The sequence below is a fragment of the Rhagoletis pomonella genome, unplaced genomic scaffold, assembly GCF_013731165.1.
Source record: "Rhagoletis pomonella isolate Grant_MI unplaced genomic scaffold, Rhpom_1.0 Rhpom_scaffold_00008, whole genome shotgun sequence".
NCBI lineage: Eukaryota > Metazoa > Arthropoda > Insecta > Diptera > Tephritidae > Rhagoletis > Rhagoletis pomonella.
This window is the reverse complement of record NW_023458562.1, coordinates 2032266-2054652: the sequence shown is the minus strand read 5'-3', so window position 1 is coordinate 2054652 and position 22387 is coordinate 2032266. Positions and strand designations below refer to the sequence as shown.

The window sequence follows — 22387 nt, the reverse complement described above, 5'->3', positions numbered from 1 at the left end:
CGGGTATTTGCTAGTCGTTTATAATTTCGTAAGATATCTCAATAGCAACATAAACAAGATCTCATACTTTACCAAACTTATTGCGAAGTACATTAACTTGATTTAGGCAGAGTTCAGCCATCCCCTCTAAAAATACGTTGTTGCACGCACTAGACGAGAAAGGTACGACATCATTATCAATGATGTTCCATTATACATTTGGTCAATTAAAGTCACCCAACACAATAATTGAACCAGAGGGTTTAATCATTGAATTAATTGATTTCAGTAAAGAGACATGTTGTGAATACACTGATGAGTCAGATCGGGGAGGAATATAGCATAGAACTAAGTAATTAAATCCCCTTCCAACCTGTATACCAGAGGTTCCCAAACTTTTTTTCTCGTAGACCCCTTTCAAAAATTTACTGATTTCGGTGGACCCCCTGCTGATACATTTCTAAACATTCCCAAAGCTCGTAAAAAAATTAAATGTGAAAAGTAGATCTAACAATGTAAATTTGCATCGGGTGAATTCAAAAACTAAACTCAGAGTAGCCAAAATAAAAGTAAAATATTTTCTTGTTTTCTATTTATAAAAATAATGTGATTACACACTTGTAGGTTTTAAAAAATAGAGCTCATAAATACATCAAAATACTCTCTCGCTCGGAAAAGTTATATTTTTTAAGAGCACTGCGAGAGCTAGCGTTATTTACATTATCTTCACCATAAACTCATCAAATGTTCGGCTCACTCATGACCTTGCAGGTGGAGTATATGTAAGACACAAGTGCTTAAATCTCTGCCGCCATTTTCCGCCATTTTCGGCGCACCCCACTCATTGTCATACCAGCGTCCGATTCTTTTTAGTCTGCAGGTGGGCTTTAAAGGGGTAACTATAATATGAATAAGCTGCCGTAACTGACTGCCAGAAAATTAACGAAAACTCTATCAAATGCATAAGCAACGTAGTGTAGACTTTTAGGTGGCTGTATTTTACTTACATGAGTTCAGTGTTGCCACATTTATTACTATCAAGCAGTTTGTTGTAGATCACACAATTATAGTAACCTAGAAACGCCGAAGAACTGTTCGCCTTGCGAAACTTTCTGTAAAAGGAAACGCTTACGGCCCACTTCCTAATGTGGAACCAGAACTTCTTTTGACCTGTGTTACATGTAGGACTGAATCGAAAAAGTTACCAAGTTGAAAAATAAGTTACCAAATTCCAAATATGATAAATAAAGAAAAAAATTACCAATTTCGGTAAAAAAATACCAATGCGACAACACTGCATGTGTTACATATGTACATACATGCGTACGAGGACAAACAGCTGATTCCGTACGGAAGGTGCGATCAGTATCGCTCTTTCCTTAAGCAAATGAAGTTTGGCGAAACTTGACGAAACTTGATGCTAAGCACATTATAGTTTCAGAATAGGATTTATGTGTATTCCCACATTTGCATACGCTTGCTTATTCATATTATAGTTAGCCCTTAAGGCTTCCCCACGTATGAAAACACAAAGTGACGGTAAGTGCAGCAGTGCGTCAAAAGCACTATACACCGCTCAAAAAAATTAAAGTTAAATAGAGAGGCTATCAAGCAACAATTTTGGTTCTTTACATCGAAACCAGATAAATTTTCGTGGACCCCTATTTACAACTCATGGACCCCCATATTTTGTTCACGTCACCGTGGACCCCCGTCAAGTCTTCCGTGGACCCCTGGGGGTCCACTTGAACCACTTTGGGAATAACTGCTGTACACGAATGCATTCGAATTCAGCAGATTGAATGTGTGGAAGACTAACTTCTTCAGATGGTATTGAAGAGTCTACGGCGAAGAGTACGCCAACGCCTATTCTGTCCTCCTGATCTTTTCTGTAGATATTATAATTATTTGAATGAATCTTTGAATTAAAAATGTGGGGTTTGAGCCAAGTTTCAGTGAAAGACATTATATTATAATTGCATTCAAGGCCATTAACTACAAAGTTTATGGTGCGAATTCCAAAGGCCAAGAACTACTAAGCAGCATGTCAAAATTTTCTAAAGTTACGTCAATTTTAAGTGAAGAAATATTTCTTTCATATGTAAAATTAAATTTTCTCATACTTAAGTTGATAGTTTTATTTAATTTGCACGAGATGTAAAACTTTATATCGTCTTCGGAATCTAGGGACAAATATAGGGACAAATATAGACTTCTTTGGGGGAACCACAACCAGTCTCCTAGTATTAGACTCGATCACCGGCGGAAGGGGTTGAGTAACCGAGTTATTAATTGAGGGTAGAGTAAGCGTTAGAGGATTAGATGACGGTGCCACCACTTCAACGGGGAAAGGGGAAGATACTTCAGGCTCGTTGTTATTAGAAGCGGAAGCAGACTTTGTTATACATTTTTTTAAGGATGGCGACTCCGATGTCTGTGGACATGGAGAAGAGAGGTTAATTAAGTCATTCGGAAGATTGTTCTGACGTGGAGCGATTATCATTTCATTAGGCGGACTATGAAGACACTTGCGTTTTAACACACAAATATCCTTTATAGATTGCACGGTATCTAAGCATTTAAAAGATTTAAATACATTTTCATAATGCTTAAATTTTTCGGTCAGTACCGACAACTCTCCCCACCTCAGAAAAACCATTTCTGGTTTGCCTAAGCAACTTTAAGAGATCAACTTCGGTTGACCTGCACTTTAAGCAAGACCAGCGAAGACCTTTTCACAACATTTTAGATGGCAAATACCATCACAGAGCCAGCACGATAAGTAGCGTTCAGCGGTTTTAATTTGGCAAGTATCAAGAGCACAATTTAGGAGCTGATGTAAATAGCTTTAGATAAATGTAGCGAACAGTTTGAGTATCAGTGTAATTATGACACTTGATAAACGCAAAGCAAGCAGCTGTTACATGAATTACTAAAAGAATTAAAAGAAGAATTACTAAAATAAATGTGCAAAAATAAAAACGATTTCAGTTAACTACAAAGGAATTACAACAACAATGATAACAACAAATGACTCGGCAAGATTAGATGTATGCTAGTGAAATTTAATTAAATTTAATATAAAACACAAAACTTTCACTTAGTGTCTATTATTTTCACGCTAAGATGCTTGCAGGCACTTTTTGTAACAACTTTAACTCAGAATTCGCACAATAAACTTTGCAAATAGAAAGGCAAATCAGAGCACAATATAAGTTGAACCTCACAGCTTGATGTTTTTGCTTCATTATAATTGCATATCTAAAAGAGACAATTTCAGACTGTGACAGTGGAAGCGTGCCTTCCGTCTATAACAACATGATGCATTTGGTTTCTCGTTGTTCGATCTGAAGACAGCCATGTAGCCTGATAGATTTTTTATGCTGGAACCCAGTACTATATACTACCATGTTTCTGTCGATCAGCTTCAGTCCGTTAGCGGACGTTTCGTTGTGGAGGCTGAATTTTCTGACAGTGACGCCAGAACTCCCTTCCTTGCCCACCTTGGTATTGAAATCGCGAAGTACGGATTTTGATATCGTGACGGAGCAGCGAGATGTTAAAGAATCACGCATTAATACTGATTGTGGCTAAACGTTCGTCCACTGTGATGAACGACAATACTCGCCGACGTAGTCTCTCTCCCACCACAAATCCAACACCGAATTTGCGCTCCTGGAAGCTATAATAGACGACGCAAGGCTGCACGCTTTCCTTGCCTTTCCCCGTCCATCGCATTTCTTGGATGGCGGTGATGTCAGCCTTTGTTTTCTTGAGAACATCGACCATCCGGGCGCGGGCACCTTCCACATTAAGGGTCCGGATATTCCAGGTGCATACCGTCAAACCGTAGTCCTCAATACGTTTGCCGTGTTCGTCATCAAAAGAAGGGGGTCTCATCCGAGGCATGTTTTTCGTTTTCATTGGATGGGATTTTAACGTGGCGGGACCCAAACCCAGCGCACGCGAGGTTCGTGTTCGGTGCCTAGAAGATACCTAGATTAAGTTCTGGACATCGTGAGCTACGAATTAAGCCATAGGGAACAAATAATCACTTCCGGCCACTCCCAGGTGATTGTCGGTCAAAATCTTTCCCCAATTACGTGGACTTTTGCGCACGGAACCATTCGCCAAAGTATTAGTGTTACTTCACTTTCTTGGGAATTCCCAGTTTAAAAAAACATGGCATAAAAAATGTGAATATGTGGGTTTGCCGGTTCTATTTCAAGTTATTCTCGCTAACTACAAAATAATTCCATTTAAGAAGAGTAAAAACCTGGCTGTAGTCGACAATGAGCCAACATAGATTGAACGGTAAACGAATAATTAAATTTATAGTTCAATTTTTTATTACTTTGTCTTTATGTTTGTGTCGTCTAAGTTTACATCGAAAGTTTGTATGAGAGAACCAATCTGAGATTATTGATAAAAATATAGAGTGGTTTGGGTAACAGCCTAGACGTTTACTTCTTAAGTAATTACAGCTTAAAACGATGTATAAATTTTTAGTTTAACTTACAAAATTGCCGAGGTATATTACATAGTATACCAGAGGTTACCAAACTTATTTTTCTCGTAGACCCCTCTCAAAACTTTACTCGTTTCGGTGGACCCCCTAATGCTCATTTCTAATATATTTCCAAAGCTCATAAAAACCATTTGTCTCCTTGTCCGATTGTCTCGTGGCCGATTTATCTCAGTATCCGATTTGGCTCATATTCGGTATATAAATATATTGGTAACGGTAGGGGCAATATCTACTATTGCACAAAAAAAGGTACAATGTGGCGCTGGAGTCGAGTTATTGGTAAAAATCGTCAAGTGAAGTCAATCGGAGACAACAAGGATCAAAGTTAAATTACCACCGTTAAATCAATCACCAGAACGATTGCGGTCCTTGCTTTACGGCGACTAAGCAAAATAAAGACAATTCTTTATAAATGCCTATAAATACAATTGTAAGACTTCTAAGGTATTTCGTCTGAAATAAGTCTATGGCCCTTATTATGAGTTGCATTCGATCTTCGATAGCCAGTAAAATTCGTATTATGAGCTATGCAAGCGTGTCAAAATTTTCGTTGAGTATCGAATTTTCTGTCAATCAGAATTTTGCTTTCGTTGGTGTAGCGAAGTGTTAGAAAATTGTGAAAATGTATGATTTTGCATTTTTTTCTTACTTTTTGGCGGCTAGACACTAATTATAAACAATTTTTATTAATTTCATGCAGTTCTAACTTCGTGAATACCAAACACAAGCTCTTAACAGTCTAACCTAATATTCACGCACGCCGCCAATTTATTGTCAAAAATTTCTCATGCACATGCAACTTGTATGAGATCAACCGAAATTGAACGGCGTGCGTATGAAGCTAACTCAATTTCCAATTTTTGTTCTGCGTGACATTTTGATTTGACGTTTCGCTCAATGAAATCAAATGCAAACGCATGCAAGTCAATTTCGGGTGACGCAAAAAAACAAATTCGACGGCATGCGTACCAAAACGCAAGCCGCGAATATTAGGTTAGCCTTACTTACGAAATAAAATCCCAATACTCTATTGGCACGGTCTCTGAGAACAAAATCATAGAGCTGTTTATAATTTTAATCATGATAAAAACATTACAAGGTAAATTATCTCAATTCGTCGACCATGATTTTTTTCTGGCGTTTGCCAGCATTTTAAAATCATATAAAATTGAGAATACGAAGACGAAATTGTTCACAATTGTTGTTGTTTGAGATTGAAAATGGGAATATGTGTGTGAGTTTGAGTTTCGAATTTTAAAATTCTATTGCTGGCAAACGGCAGACTGTCTCCCAATGGTTTTAATATATTTTAAATAGATTTGGATGTTAAAATTTCTTAAATATATTGTATGTCAAAATACAATCGAAAGACTACACTTAACCTCTCTAAAACGTTTTCCGCTCCTGGCCATTTTTCTAAGCTCTCATCCTCTGACGAATCGTTGAACCAGAACTCCGTTGTACTAATTTTTACCACGTTTTTATAAATTTGCTTTGTTTTTTATTTAATTTGCATAAATTTACATATGTAAATACATTTGTATAAGCACACTTTAGTTTGCTCGATTTGTAAACAAAGCCTCCCAGTGATGAAATATAAATTATTTTGAACTACCTAAACAACCGAAATTCACAATAGCGCTATTCTTCATCGAATGAGCGCCATAATAGCAAATGAAAATTAGCTCGATCAGCACTTTCGACCACATTCGAAGATCGAATGTAACTCATAATAGCGGCCTAATGATACTCCTCCATTTTGAAATTGCCACAAACTGTACTAAAACTGTACTATACAGATTCAAGAACGATTCACCATCGGACCAGATAATTGTTACCACAAGAACTTCTTCACGGACATAACGCTTTCATTAGGTTATTTAAGACGGCAATGGAAGATATGCCTTCTGACGTGAATTATTGGTAAAAACGTTGGACGAAATGTTTAAATAAACAGTTTATTTTGGGCGGGACGAAGTCCGCAAGGTCTGCTAGTAATAACATAAAAACCGATTTGGTTTTTTTTTTTTAACTCGTAACTTCAATTCCAGTTCTGCTTAGATACAAAAATTTAAAACCAAAGGTTTGTCTCTGCGGGAAGGCATCGGTGTTATTGAAGGGAGTAAAAATAATTAACTCAAATGGAGAAAAACATATATTTGAAACCAATTAAATTCAGTCTTGAAAATAATTAAGGATTCATATCTTAGCGTAATATAATCAGCATTTCTTTTAATAATAGTAAAAAAGTGACAACTAAATCGATGCATTTACACCACTGGAAATATGAAAATTTCGAATTCCGTCCAATGTTTGAAATAAACTTAATAAAAAACAAAACATTAAACTGTACTTAGACTTTTTATTGTTTTTCGAGCATATTTGGTAGCATACTTACTAATGTTTTAATGTTCATCTAAGCGCTTAAAATTTTTTTCCTGCTTATTTTCTTCGGTCCTGCTCATCACACATCACTTTAACTGAAACACCATTTTGTTGTTTTTCCAGAATACTGATAAATGAAAGAAATGCAAAAAATTCAAATTTTTTGTGCGTGGCGTGCATTATCAAATAAAGTTGTAGGTAAAATTGTTCTGAAGTTTCACTTATAAAGGTTACAATGTTTTGACTTGCATTAATCGAGGAATTGCACATATTGAGGGTTGCGGTTAATTAGTTAGTTAGTTGGTTGGGTAAGGCACTGCCACCGTTAGGTATATTGTGCCCCTAGCTCATCACAACACCAGCCCCAGAGTGTCTATAGACTTCATAATAGGCCCCGGGGACAGTGAGTATATGTGCTCCTCTCTTGGCCAGACGTGCGCTATGCTCCTATACCTCCTACGCGCAACGGCCTCACACGCCATAAGAAGGTGTAGGGGAGTTTCCCTGGCCGCATCGCAGAAGCGACACAGGTCGCTGGACCAGATACCGAGTTTGTACAAGTGCCCTCTGAGCCTACAGTGGCCAGTCAAAAATCCTATAATAACTCTCATTTTATCCTTTGGAAGATTCATGAGTAGCCTGTATCTTATCAGATTGTAACCTAATAATATGCTTTTAGCCTGACACTGACCCATAGTGCCACGCCAGTGCAGTTCCCTCAGTTTGCAATTGTCCCTTCTGAGTATATCCTTTATGGTACTGGGTCCCACTGCCAGAAAGGGCTCAGGTCCTATCGGGGTCGAGGAAGCAGCTAATCTGGCCAGATGATCAGCCTCCTCATTTCCTGCAACCCCCATGTGCCCAGGTACCCACATTAGTTGGATATCATTAACCTCCGCCAGAGAATTAAGCCTCTCGACACACTCCAAAATAAAGGAGGACTTCATCTCGAATGATGAGAGATCCATAAGTGCCGCTTGACTATCACTTTGTATAAGTATCCTTTCATTCCTATAGTTCCTGCTAATGTTAATCTCTGCGCACATACTTACGGCATAGACCTACACTTGAAAGATGCTTGGGAAGGTTCCCAGGGGCACCGAAAGCTTCAGCCTGGGGCCGTACATGCCTGCTCCAATCCTCGCAGGTGTTTTGAAGCCGTCAGTGTACCACTGTATTGTGCTCGCTTGTATGTGCCTTTCCATAATAGAGGTACACCAGGTCGCCTTGCTATAAGTATAGGTCCTGAAATTCCTTTTAAAGACAACCTATCTGTTGATATCGTCCCTGGGAAACAAAACCAGGGGGAGCTGGGTACCTAGCTTGTCCCTGTTCCTAGATGATAGCACCTTGCCTTTGCCGAATCCCTCCCTCGCAAAGTTAAGGATGGTTCGCTTTGCAACCTGTTCAACTGAGAGTTGCAGTGGTTCGAGTTCCAGCATTACCTCCAGCGCTGCCGACGGGCATGAGCGCATTGCTCCCGTAATGCAAACACATGCCAGACGTTGAAGCTTCGAGGGGGTTTGCCTCACCGTTACCATAGTAGTCCTGGAATACCAAGCCACCGCACCATAAGTCACTATAAGCCTCACTATCATGGTGTACATCCATCTGATCATCCCCGGAGTGCACCCCCAGGATTTACTCGGCAGACGTTTGCACACCATCATCGCTCCCGTGGCCTTAGAGGTGACCGCATCAACATGGGCCTTCCGCAGAAGCTTGGAGTCCAGAGTAAGCCCCAGATACTTAACCTCAGTGGCGACATTGATTACGACCCCATCCAAGGTCAAGTTCCTCATCCCCAGAAGATTTCGTTTCTTGGTAAAGGGGACTATAGCTGTTTTATAGGGGTTTATATTTAAGCCTACGTCTGCGCACCACCTTTTTACAAGATTAAGACCTTTTTGGACGATGTCACAGAGAGTATTAGCGAACTTCCCTCTAGCGATAATCACTATGTTGTCCACGTACCCTTGGCAATGGACGCCCTCGTTCGTGAGTATCTGTAGGAGTTCGTCCACAACTAAGCTCCACAGTAGAGGAGATAGTACTCCCCCTTGCGGGCACCCTTTTGTCGTTTGTATTTAAACGACGCTGTCACCGACTTCAGTTTCGGCGACCCTGGCCTGCAGTAACCTTGCTATCCATCGCCGGATGGTTAGCTGAACGTTATGTTTCTCAAGAGCTCTGTCGACTCCCAAATGAGAGGCATTATCAAAGGCCCCCTCGATATCGAGGAAGGCACAGAGCCCCACCTCATCACACTCAAAGGCCCCTTGTATTTCCTCCGTTAAGGCATACAGCGCAGCGTCCGTGGATCTACCCACCCTGTACGCGTGCTGGTCGGAATGCAGAGGGGTTCATTTTAGAGTGTTAAACCTGATTTCATGGTCAATAGTTTTCTCCATTGCCTTTAACATAAAGGATGTGAGACTTATCGGCCTGAATGACTTGGCAAGAGAGTAATCTCTCTTACCTGCGTTCGGGATAAAGATAACCCTGGCCCTCTGCCACACTTTGGGAATGTGGGCCAGTGCTAGACTGTCCCTCATAATATCCACAAGATGTGGAAGTAAGAGCTCCCCGCCCTGCTTCAGCAACACCGGACATATACCATCCACCCCAGGGGCCTTGTACCGTTCGAAGGAGTCCAAACCCCACCGCACTGTTTGCCGGTTTATAAGGCTTTTAGCCAGCTTCCAGTCTGGTGGGGATGGCCTGAACGCACGGAACATCGCTTCCCAGGCACGGTTGCAGCTCTGTTGCCTCTGCGCTTGCGCTCTTCGCGCTCACGTTCCTTACGCTCCACCTCTTGCCGTACTTCCGCCATAGTGCGGGCTTCATTCGCAGATTTCCCCTGCTGCAGGTACCGAAGATACCACTTGACTCCCGGCCCACCAAGACCAGCTCGATGGTGGGCATCAAGGGCTCCCCGTTGACCGGAGGGGGTAGTGGAGGAGGTCTGCACCTGCGACTACGCTTCTTATTCTCCTGTAACTGCCACCCTGACTCATGCGACGCTGAGGAGATCCGACTGGAAGGCCTACGCTGCCTACTGCTGGAACGGTGCCTGCTTCTGGAGCGATGCCTGCTCTCCGAACGACGCCGGCCCCTGGACCGGCATCGACTCTCAGAGCGGTCACGACTCCCGGAGCGACGCCGACCTAAAGTCCGACGCCTGCTTGCAGAGCGATGCCTGTTCTTCGGGAATAATGCATTTGCTCTCTTGAGGCCTTCCGAACGATGCTGCGCCTGATCCACGCCGCCCCTGCTGGTGCTTGGCTTCTCTTCTTCTCTGTCGTGTTCAATGAAGAGGGCAGCCTCTTCCTCGGTCAGGCTCTTAAGGAAGCTACCCCTGCGCCTGGTGTCCTTACCCCCGCCCAGCATGTTACTGCCGTGCGTGGCCGTTGCTGTTTTTTGTGCTGTTGTTGCTGTTTTCGCAGCAGTTGCTGCAGTAGGTGCTGTTGACGCTGTTGCTACTGTTGTAGCGATAGTTGCAGTTGTGGCTGTTGCTGATGTTGTAGCTGGCGTTGTCGTGTACGCACGGTATATATTTTTCATCGGATAAACAGAAATTAATTTACGAACAACGAAATACTACGAAAAACGCGTTTTTATACCTTAAGTCCAGATTGTGAGGGGGTATTTAAAATTCTAAGTATTCATATTTTTTGTGCATCAATAGATCTTTGTCTTTATCGGTCACACAGTGTTATTATCCTGACGAAATCCGTGACGGTGGTACCGGGTGGGGAACGGTACATGACGGTAGGAGGTTTAGTTTGGGTTAAAGTCTCACACCGACGGAGTTAGGCATTCGATGCTTCCTCCTCGTAAAAAAAACATGTGCAGTAAAAAGTTAATTATTTAAATCGCCGTATAGTTTTATATCAACTTTTGTGCACTTCTATTTATGTGTTTGTGTACAACATACCTCTATTGGTTACAATAATTTTAAGCTGTAATAACAATTTTTTAGTAATAATTATTGGTTTTGAAAACAAAAAAATTGCGTAGCGCCCCCCCCCCCCCCCCCCCCCCCCCCTAAATTTCGTTTTGGCTACGCCCATGTGTAGTTAGATATATGTATATGTATTAATAATTATTTATTCCAAACCAAATTTTTTATTTGTTTGCTTATTATGTATATCATTTGTATTTTTTCTATTTGAAGGATCATAGGTCGTATGAGTTTCTGCCTGAGAAATCTAGTTGCGGAGAATTCGACATATTTGTTCTTCCAAATGTGCCCCTCATAAGCGCGTCTACCAAATTGGAAAACATGAATATGTTTAAGAAAATTTTTGCAGTAAAATTAATTAATGGACTTAATGAAAACGCCTTCAAGCCACTTACCGCACATGATTTTTTATGGGGATATCGTGATCGAATAGTTTCTATGGATTTTGGAACGGGCTCCACACACTTTGGTTTGTTAATGAATGTAAGTACTCTTAATTTGCTCATACTTTGCACACATACATAATTATACAGAGAAGATAAAACATTTATTAAAATAAGCACTAAAATCAACGAAGTATGCTCAATAAAAAATATGCACGATAAAATTTCTTAAATTTGATTAAAAGAAATACAATGTTATTTACTGTTATAGAACAAATGCTTTTATTTCAGGGTCAGTCTTACAATTCCTACCGCATTAAGCCTGTGATTTTAGTTACTCACTTATTAAAAGCGTGAGCGAAAAAACTTAAGGAACATAAGTGAATATACTTATGGTTATCACTCGTACCGATTCTGGCAGGACAGTACCGAATTTAAGATATTTCCCCCCGCTGAATATTTTTTAAAGTCAGGGCGTATAAGTGCTCCGATTTTTTCATATTTGTGTAGATTAAGTCCTGATTTTCAGTGTTTTTTTATTAACTAACAAGAGTCCTTCAGAACATGGAATATAGGGGAGCCAAAAATATATTATTATTATCTCTGCCTAAGTTGAGTAGTTTTTTTGTGCAGATAAATCGTTTGGCTTGTCTCTGCCCTGGACATTCCATCCGGTACCTGTTGAACATTTTGTCTACCCTGTTATTTATGACCTTATTTATGTGTGCTTTGGTGAGCCCACAAAATAGTTCTGGACCATTAAATACTGCGGTAGCTCCTAGCTTCGCTAGGCAGTCAGTCTCATCGTTGCCATCATGTCCTTCATGTCCCGGTACCCATCCCAATAGAACGGTATTTTTTGCACCAAGAGCGTTTAGAACATTAAAGCAACCATATACTAGCTGAGAATTTATTTTGTGAGACTTCAGTGTCAGTAGGGCTGCCGACAAAATGTAGATATATTGCGAGGATGTGCCTCTTCTAAGGCATTCTCTGCCACAAATTTCTATTGCATGAATCTCCGCTTGAAGATTGGTATCGATTTTTTGAAGTTCGGCCCAAATTTGCCAGCCCCAGTTTTACCATCATCATGTTTAGAGCCATATACGTACCAAACCTCTCCATTTAGTTTGGTGTATGGGTTCCCTGTATTCCAGATAGCTCGATCTGCAATGTGTACCTAATATTTTCTAGAGATTTCTAGTTTTAGAAGTATTGCTTCACGCATTTGCAATATGGGGTCTTTGGCGAATTTCATTAGGACCCTCATGTGACCCGTCATATTTCCGCTCTTCAGATAAGAAGTGTTTAGGATTTTTAGCGCCGCGGTGGTCGCCTCTTTTTCTATTAAAATAGGAAAGTGAGTTATTCCAACCAAGGCGCTGAGTGCATCAGCAGGGCAGGTCTTCATCGCCCCTGTTATGCCAATGCAAATCATTTGGTGTAATTTACTTAGTTTTGTACTTGCAGTCCTTTGTGTAGGCTTGGTCCACCATGCCAAGGATGCATAGTTAACTACCGGTTTTACTACAGTATTAAATGACCAATAGGTCATTTTGGGGGTAAGGCCCCAAGTTTTACCAAGAAGTCACGAACAGGCAAAGAAAGCCTTTGTCGCCTTGTTGATAACCGCATCCAAATATGCATTCCAGTTGAGTGTTTTATCAAGAGTTACCCCCACATATTTTGCTTCACTGGAAAATTCTATTTGTATCCCGCCCAAGAGAGCTTAATCATAGTTAACTTTCTCCTTCGAGTAAAAGGTACAATAATAGTTTTCGTAAGATTAATAGTTAGTCCTTTATCCTGACACCATTTTTGTGTGGCTTGTTGCATGCGGTTGGTGATGGTTCCATCCGCGTAACCCTGAGTATCAAAGCCTTGGCAGTTTATTTTGAAAAGGGGTTCGTCTATAACCATAATCCACAAAAGGGGAGAGAGTACACCCCCTTGAGGTAATCCCTTGTGGCTGTTATCGATTCTGTCGGGCCTCCTAATTCCATACTGATTTTACGTGTTCTTAGCATTGATAGAACCCATTTATTTATTATTCGGCTTATACCCTGGCTCATCAAGGCACCATCTATTGCCTTATATGATGTATGTATGTATGTATGATGTTTTCGCGGCGCACTCTTTCGAAGTGGAGCTGTTGGATTTGGCCCTCCTATTGGGCGATGCTTTCTTGCCCATGCCCTTATCAATATAGTGCTTGAGGCGTCTCCTGGCGGCTCCACACAGCCGCTCACGCTCTCGAGCCTGCCCGGGCATGGCGTTGTTGGTCGGAGAGGCCACTTCCCGGGACTTGCATTCAGGACAGTGCATCCACCATTTCTACATCATGCAGAGGAACACTTGCCATTGTTGCAGAGTTAGTTTCGGCTACAGCCGGAAAGCCAAGATTGGCCTGGTTTTAGTTTTGGAGCTCTTCAGCTCCGTCTGGCTTTTGCAAAAAAGTATTTTTATTTATATTCATAGTAGGTCCCACGAGTATGGGGGAAAGTATGTCAGCTGGGACATAGCCCCTATTATCCCGAGCCGGACTGCTTACAACCAGAGGTCGCCAGGTATCTGGAGACCACCGTTATAAGACACAATAACGTAGTGCCATTCATCCCATAAGCACGGTACCGATAACACACGGAAATACGGGTTTTATCGAGTTGTCCTCTCTAGATCCGCCATACTCAGTAAAAGCAGGGGCACCTCTCGCAGGGTCTGACTCGTCGCCACGCATGGTCGGTCTTGAACCATCTGTTCCTGACTTAGAGCATTACACCACGTATGTAGCAATACCAAGAGCCTTGACCCCAGCCAAAAATATAGCCAGCATCCTTATTATCTATGATCTTTGGTTATTCTCATTTTTGTTGTTTCCGACAGGGTAGGAGTGTGATATAATGTGGAACGATTTTCCGTCATTCCTTGTCAAATTCGATGTGTGATCTTTGGTTATTCTCATTTTTGTTGTTGGTGTTTCCGACAGGGTAGGAGTGTGATGTAATGTGGAATGATTTTCCGTCATCCCTTGTCAAATTTGGTTTGTAGACTAACCGGTTTCGGCGTTGTGCCATCTTCAGTGTTAATTTTCGTTTTGAATAGTTTCAGTTTGTTCGTCACTTTATAGCTGTGCTAAATCGTCGTTGGTTCTTAGTTAGGTACGTCTCAGCGGATTATATTCTTTCGTTCAACCAGTGCGTATAGTAGCCTGAGTGGTTGGAATAATATATCAGGCGCGGCGTTTATGTGCTCATTTATTATTTTTCCATCGAACACCTTATTTTTATATCTCCATATTCTCTAATACGTTGAGGCGTTGTCCTTTGTGCTGTATGTACATGGAGAACTTTGGCTGTCTTTCCTATTTTCATTGGCGTACAATGATTTTTTGTCATATGGTTAGCGAAGTTCAATTCCGTTGTGGTAGATGGTTTAAGCATTTTTTGTTGTAGTCCCTTATATGTTTACGATATCTTGTTTTTTTCTTGCGCCCTGTTTGTCCAATTTAACTGTGTTGACGTTCGCAAGTCAGCTTATATACACCTTGCTTGTCTAGTGGTCTTCCTCATTTGTGCTATTCTGTAGTATCCTTCGTTCTAAATGCTGTAATAATGTCATACTTTAGCCAATTTATATGATGTTTTACCCGTATAAGTTAAGACTACCCAAGCGTTTTCATTATTTTCCTTCTTATTTGATTTCTTCGTTTTCGTTTCTCTTCTTATGTTGTTTACTAGGCCCTTCCTGTATCCGTTCTTTTTATACCCGAGCGCACTTGTGCACAAGGGTATTATAACTTTGTTCACATAACGGTTGTTTGTAACAGGCAAAACGAATCGAGATAGATATAGACAAATGTATACATAAATGATCAGAATGAAAAGAGAAATCGATTAAGCGGTGACTGTCTGTCCGTCCGTCCGTCCGTCCGTCCGTCTGTGCACACGATAACTCGAGTAAAATTGAGATATCTTAACGAAACTTGGTACGTGGACTTCTTTTGGGCATAGGACGGATGGTATTGAAAATGGGCGAAATCGGACAATAACCACGCCTACCTCCCATATAACGGTAATTTTCAGAAATACGAAAAGTGCGATATTTTAGTAACTACTGAAGATAATTCACTCAAAATTGATATTTACAATGAGTTTTAGACGAAAAATAAGAATATTAAAAAATTTTGGCAAATGGGCGTAGCCACGCCTACTTATGGTTACATGTGTATATCTTGGTAACCGCTGCACCAAATTCCAAACTTGGCACAGTTGTTGGTCCTGCTACAATATACCAAATGGCCGAAAATTTTTAAAATCGGACAATAACCACGCCCACATTCCATATAACGGTAATTTAGAAAAATACGAAATCCTCGATAAATCAGTAAATATTAAAGCTAATTTATTCAAAATTGATGGTTGCAACAATTTTTTACCAAGAAATACGCTTATGATACAATTTTGGAAAATGGGCGTGGCACCGCCCACTGATGATCACATATATGTATCTCGCTAACCGTTCGAGCAATTTGAACCAAACTCGGTATGGTTATTGTGCTTGCCACATAAAAGCAAAGCGTTGAAAATTATTGAAATCGGACTTAAATTACGACCGCTTTTCATATAACGGTATATTTCAGAAATGCTTGAAACTGCAATATTTCGAAATTTAAGGACGCTAATTTACTTAAAATTTATACACCCCGGCTTATCGTGTAGCGGTAGCTTTCGGAAAGGTAGAAAACATATATTTAATAATTGCGCCGGGTATTTAATGTTCGGCTCCGCCCGAACTTAGACTTTCTTACTTGTTCGTATTAAGTTCTTTGCTGTAAGCTTTTTTCCAATGGGGTTCGTTTAAGCCTGGTTATAAGATTTCTTAAGGCTGCATATTGTGCTGTTGAGGGCGGTTTGAAGTATTATGTATTATCGCGTCTGTGGCTGTGGGCTTTCTATATATCCAAATTCGCATTTGTTGGAAACCTTATTTATTTTAATTGTTAGGTCCAAATAGTTTACTTTTCCTTCATTTCTCTTATCCATAGTGAAATTTATATTCGTGTGTGGTCGCTGAGATAGCTGGCTTTTGTTCTTCCTTGTCTCCCGTTACAAGACATACGATGTCATCGACGTATCTTACGTAGAACTTTACTCCCAGGTGTGTTGTCAGCTCCGTCATATACTTTTCCTCTAAATGTTGCATGAACACGTCCATTAACATTGCAGATGTGGGATTACCCATTCCTAGCTCGTTAGTTTGTCTATATATTTTGTTATTAAGCTTGAAGTAGTTTTGGTCTAGTGTTACCCTCAATGTGTTCACGATTTCCGTTGGTACATTCTTGTCAGTTTTTTTGTAGAAAACTTTAGTCAAGATGGTAACTGTTTCTGCCGTTGGTATCGATGGGTAAGGATCTTTAACATCAAATGATACAAATTTCGCATCTTTGGGTATATCCAGCGATTTCATCCTTTCAATTATTTAGTTCCGCTGTGTTCGTAATTGGCAGCTCCAGTTTTTCCCTCACCTACGATTTTACATATTTCCATATTTTGTATCCTGGTGCAGATTTGTGGTTGATAATTGGTCTCATCGGATTTCCTGGCTTGTGTATTTTTGGGAGTGCGATCATTGAAGGGGCCGAAGGATTCATTAATGTCATATGCTTGCCTTGGATTTACTATTGTTTTTGCCTGTTTTATTTCGTGCTTTACTACCACTTGGGAGTCATCGGTTGGGTCTTTTCTCATCATCTGACAATGTGTTTCTTTTATTAGTTGCTCTGTCTTTTCTTTATATTCTTTTTCGCACATTAGTACCGTGGAGTTCCCTTTGTCTGCTTTTGTTGTGATTACTGTAGGGTATAAATACCTTATTATTTTATACCTGTGTTATCTTTATTTCTTCTGTTGTTCTTAAATTTTATTTGAATTTCTAAATAAAAAGTTTTTAAAATCAAACAAAACAAAAGTCTTCAAACTACAAACATAAAATGTTCAAGTAAACAATAAAAATATTAAAATTAATAAAATATCATCTTATGATACATTGGCGATCCTGCCAGGAGCGAAATCAATAATTTACGAAAACTATCACGGTTACCGTTTTGGTCCAAATGGACCAAATTTGGTCCATTTCTTTTCGTTTGGTCCATTGGTCCAATTCTTTTTAAAATGGTTAATTTCACAGTTTTTTGGTTAGGTTATTATGACCCTTTCACTTTATGAAATAGTTTCGGTTTTGGCGGTTTCTTGCTAATTTCAATTACTCGGTGACCAATATTAAAGTGGCTGGCCAAAATATGGAAAGATAGCAAAATTTTAATCATAGGATTTGGCATATGAAAATAATATTCAATTTCAATCGAAAAGATATTAAACATCTTGAAATTATTACATCACATAAAGTTTTTTCTGATACTGATGTATCAATTTTGCCGCTACTCGACCAATTTCCTGCAATGGTGAATGATACAGACATAAGTTGTGTTTGTTTACTCATTTCCAGTAAAACCCAGTAAGAGTTTTACGAATTTTCATGTTTTGGCGTTTTCGTACGCAAAAACTTGCAAAGTAGGGCAAATTGAGAGAGCAAAAAATTACAGTTGAAGTTGCAAGTTTTTACTGGATAAATTTTTACTTGTAAGAATTTGCCAGTACTAAAAGCAGCATGTTGCTGGATGCAATTTAAACTAATAAGAAAACCATTTATTTATTTTTATTTTTGAAATTGACCAAATAAACCTATTTAAATATAAATTATATTGATTTAATAAGAATTTGCTGCGAATAAACAAGCAATTTATTAGCCGTTCATGAAACGTTCATGATTTGCGTTCGCGTACTTTTTGGATATTTTTTCTATGAGAGAAATTAAATTGCTGGCAAGTTACTGGATAATTTGTAAACAAACGCAACTATAATTGAATTTCAATTTCGCAAACTGAGGCTAACTTCAAAAACTGTACCAATATAGAACGTTTTTGGGATGAAGTAAGTTTGATTAAAAATGAATTGGGGGAAGCGGCCTTTGGAGAATTGTGTGATTTAGTTCATAACATTTTAGTCTGCCTCACAGTTCACTTTGGATGCAATATAAAATAAAATCGCTATAAAAACTGAATTGGCATATTTTCTTGATAAAGAGGAATAACTACACTCAATTTCCCGATGTAATAAAAATTGGTAAATTTTTTGGTCCGAAAAATAAATTGGAAATGGCACCCGTGAACACCAGCATCATTACCAGAAAAACAAGCTTGTAGCGAAGTATCATTGCACAAGTCGACATACACAGCACCAGCAGCTGCAGGTACATTAGAATGAGAGGGAGTAATTTCCGAAGTTCCATCTAATATTAGTTGCGTTCCATAACTCGCAAGAAGTTGCAAGAATTTACAGGAATTTACCAGAAAGCGTTCCCGTTCTCGGTTCTCTGGCTTCTTTTGCTTTGTGACAGTTTTACAGGTTTTAGCCCAGAAAAGTTGGGGAACGCAACTATTGCATTATCGCTGGCAATATGGCTTTCGCCATTATCAACAATATCTGAAGAGGAATTAGAAGAGCCAGATTTGCTCCTTTTACCTCCATTTTATTAGCTTGGGATGAAACTATGTAATATTGATTCGCCTAAAAGATGCAGCGATTTCCATTCTCAAGTTACATCTGATGACAGTACGAATGGAAATTATAATAGCGAGGTTTTAGTTTTTAAACTATAATTTTATTACGTTGACTTGTGAGCTGTGTGGCATTTCTATTAGACTACTGCATGTTGTTAGGTAACAGTTGACTATGGCGAGAATTAGGTGACAAATTTGCAAATGCGTTTAAGTGCAGGCTGCAAAAGAGCGGCCGGGTTTGATGAAATACTCTGCCTCTCAAAAGAGGATGTAGAAAGTTGAGGATTCTGGTTATTGACCTTTGTTTTAGAGTGCGTTTGCCGGATATTATTATTATTTGCACACTCAGTGTTATTGTTGTTTTTATTATTATTTGCACACTCAGTGATGTCGTTGTTTTTATTATTATCGGAAGCCAATTTTGTATACATACGGGAACTGTGAATAGAGTTAAAAACTCAGAAAGCCCATTTAAGTTTAATAAAGCTTCATTTATTTTTAAACCTGACGAAGCACTGAAAGTTGGTTGACACCATGATTCAATTAAAGGTTTGCTCATTAGTTATGTACATTCGAGTTTTGACACTCCCTTAGCTCCCTTACAAAAGCTTTGCACACACACACGAACCCACACACAGTGCCTTGCTAAGGGAGCCGATTTTGTCAGGAGGGAGCGAGAAAACTGTTTTTTGAGCAAACCTTTTATTATTGAATCATGGGTTGACACAATTATTGCACTTAAAGAATATGGTTTTGTTGTTTTTAAGTAAGCTTATGCAGCTCATATTAAGTTTTGAACATTTCGCATGCACTTTTATCTGGCAATTATCACAAGCAATGAAGTCATCTCCCAAGAACTGGGAATTGCAATTCGTGCAGTTTACCAAGGCAAAATATGTATAAAGGGTCTTTAGAGTATATCGACTGCTGAGTGGAAGCCAGTTCGAAAACGCCCTATGTCAACAAAACTTCTCAAGAACGCCCTATTTCCGAATTTTACTGAAAAACATTCTATCTCAGGATTTGGTTGAAGAACGCCCTATTTCAGAATTCGATTCAAAAATGCCCCATCTCACTTCAAAATGTATTGAAAATGTGCTGATATAGGGCGTTTTTGAATCGGCAGCTGAGATTGGGCGTTTTTGAAACGAATTATGAAATAGGGCGTTCTTCAACCAAATTCTGAAAAAGGACGTTTTTTAAACGTTGTTTGAGATAGGGCGTTTTCGAACTGGCTGCCGAGATAGGTCGATCTTCCACTCAGCAGTCGATATGTAGCAGATTTAACTATTGGATTAGTACAAATTTATGCGATGATGAACTAAGTTCACAGAGCTCAAAGACACGCGTCTGCACACGACCGCGGTTGCTAGCAACTTTTGTGTCAATATTTATAAAATAAAAAGCTCTACGATTTCCACATGAGGGGAACTGATTTCATTGTCACATATGAAAAATAAAGAAAAAAAAATCGTAAATTTGCATTGCTGATACTCATTACAAAGATATAGAAAAATAGCATAGAGAATTGGTTCAGTTCAGTTCAGTCCAATAAGCAGTTGTGTTTTAAATTTTCGTTAAAAATTACAAATCTACTTTTATTAACCCTTATACCATGTTCGAACTGCCATCGAAAACATGTTTTCGTTGCTGAAACTGGTTTTCGACCTAAAACTTGTGTTTTCGTCCATGTAAAATCTGTCCAACGAAAACTAGTTTTCGTTAAAAACTACTTGAAAACTCACGTTCCACTCATTCCAATCGGTGTCTTCACTAGTTTTTTAGATATATTTATCAAAGTGGAAGTCATATTTTATCATCTCTAATATGCTAGTTGGGATTTATTGCTAATTGGCTGACCAAATTAAAATACGAAAAAAGATAAAGGTGGCTAATAATAAGAAGGTGAAGGAAAAATATTTTGATTTTGTTTTTTCGTAACAAAACTGTAAACAAAGGATGAAAGAAATGTCAACGAAAACAATAACAGCCGGTGTGAACAGCTTACAGCCCACAATCCCGAAACTCGTTTTCAAAGTGTTTTCGTTGTCGGTCCGAACATGGTATTATTCGATGTGGGTTCCATTAGGTTTTCTAATGTGCGGTTATATTTATTGAATGGAATTTATGTAATTTTATTTGTTTTTATTGTTAAAAAAGTATAGTAAACAAAAATGTGACGTTTTTTGGTCGAAATTACGATTTTTTTGGGGCTTCCGGCAACGCTGCAGGTATCGCCAATATGCAAGTATGTTGAATGCATCTCTCGGAGCAGCCTCCTTATTAATGTTAAAAATAATGCCGCTTATGCGCATTTTTGGGTAGGTATCTTAAATGTGCACTTAAGCATAAAGGCAGCAAAGCAAAATATACTGTATTTTGACTTTTAATTAAGTTAAGTGCAGCTGCGTTATCCAATGCAAATACATTTCTTTATGGAAATTTAAGGAGAGTGTAAAAATATAGTTATGATGTTTTGAAAGTAAAAAAGGATCAAAAGTAGCGTAAACTTGTGAAAAGGATCAAAATTTGAGGATTTCCAAATTGCCACTTTTGTCGCAGTAACAATGACTCCTATGTCTTTTTACTCATTCAGGTTTCACCTCTCAGTAGTATTAATTAATTAGTTTAAACTATCACCCCTATTCTGCAACTGTTTCGTATTCGCCTTTTGCTACGAATCGTAGAAATAGTATGCTGCAATCCGAATCGTATTTTCGAACTTTCGAAATTCGTAACAATGGCATGCCTAAAAACGAACGAGTAAGCTTTTTTGCGTAATTTTGTACGAAAACAATTGTGTGTCGGAGGCGAAATAAAAGATGTAAATCGATGTGTGTTTGCAAGAAATATTGGTGCTGTTCATTTAAGCAGATAAATTTTCCTTTCGCATATCGAGAAACTTGGATTTAGTTATTTGTACAACGATTTTCGGTTGTTGTGTCCAAACGCATATCCCGAATCCAAAAACTTTAACACACACAGTTATATACGTGTAATCAAAGGATTCAAATTTTATTTAAGACAAATGTTTAAAATTTCCGACCACTAGCTTATTAATAAACTTGGTTTGCACTATGCACTTTTTTGCAAATTTCGACGTGGGTTCTGCGCAAAAATACTGTGGACGGCGTAGCCGGAGTGATATGCACAACAAATGTTGTATACTTTTGACATGCGGAAGCCCCTCTTCCCCGCAACACAGAAAGGAGAATTCTACTTAGTAAGAGTTATAATCCCTAAACGCGGCCGAAGGCAGAAGAAAGCGCAACAGGTGGTGGACCTAACAAGTGCATGTGCCCGACAGCTCCGCATACCTTTGTGAATCCATTGCCATAGCGCCCGCTTACTCTGCTGCTATAATTGCAAATACATCAGAATCCATAATTTTCCTCGAAATATGTAAAATTAACCAATTTTACAATAAACAAGCACATGATGAGTGTTTTTTTAATTCCTTTCCACTTTATTTTCCTTCATTCAGCTATCTTCGAAAAACAACTGATAGCTGGCAATGCTGCACATGT

At 39.2% G+C, this 22387-nt stretch overlaps 1 protein-coding gene across 1 annotated transcript in view; it reads left to right on the top strand.

The window, feature by feature from the left end:
* LOC118744105 (lysosome membrane protein 2) overlaps nt 1-22387 on the top strand; it is a gene marked incomplete at its 5' end in the record, with an annotated part of 198088 nt that overhangs the window by 78156 nt on the left and 97545 nt on the right. The window contains 1 exon segment of the mRNA XM_036476834.1: nt 11070-11339. Coding sequence (XP_036332727.1) covers nt 11070-11339 — 270 coding nt within the window.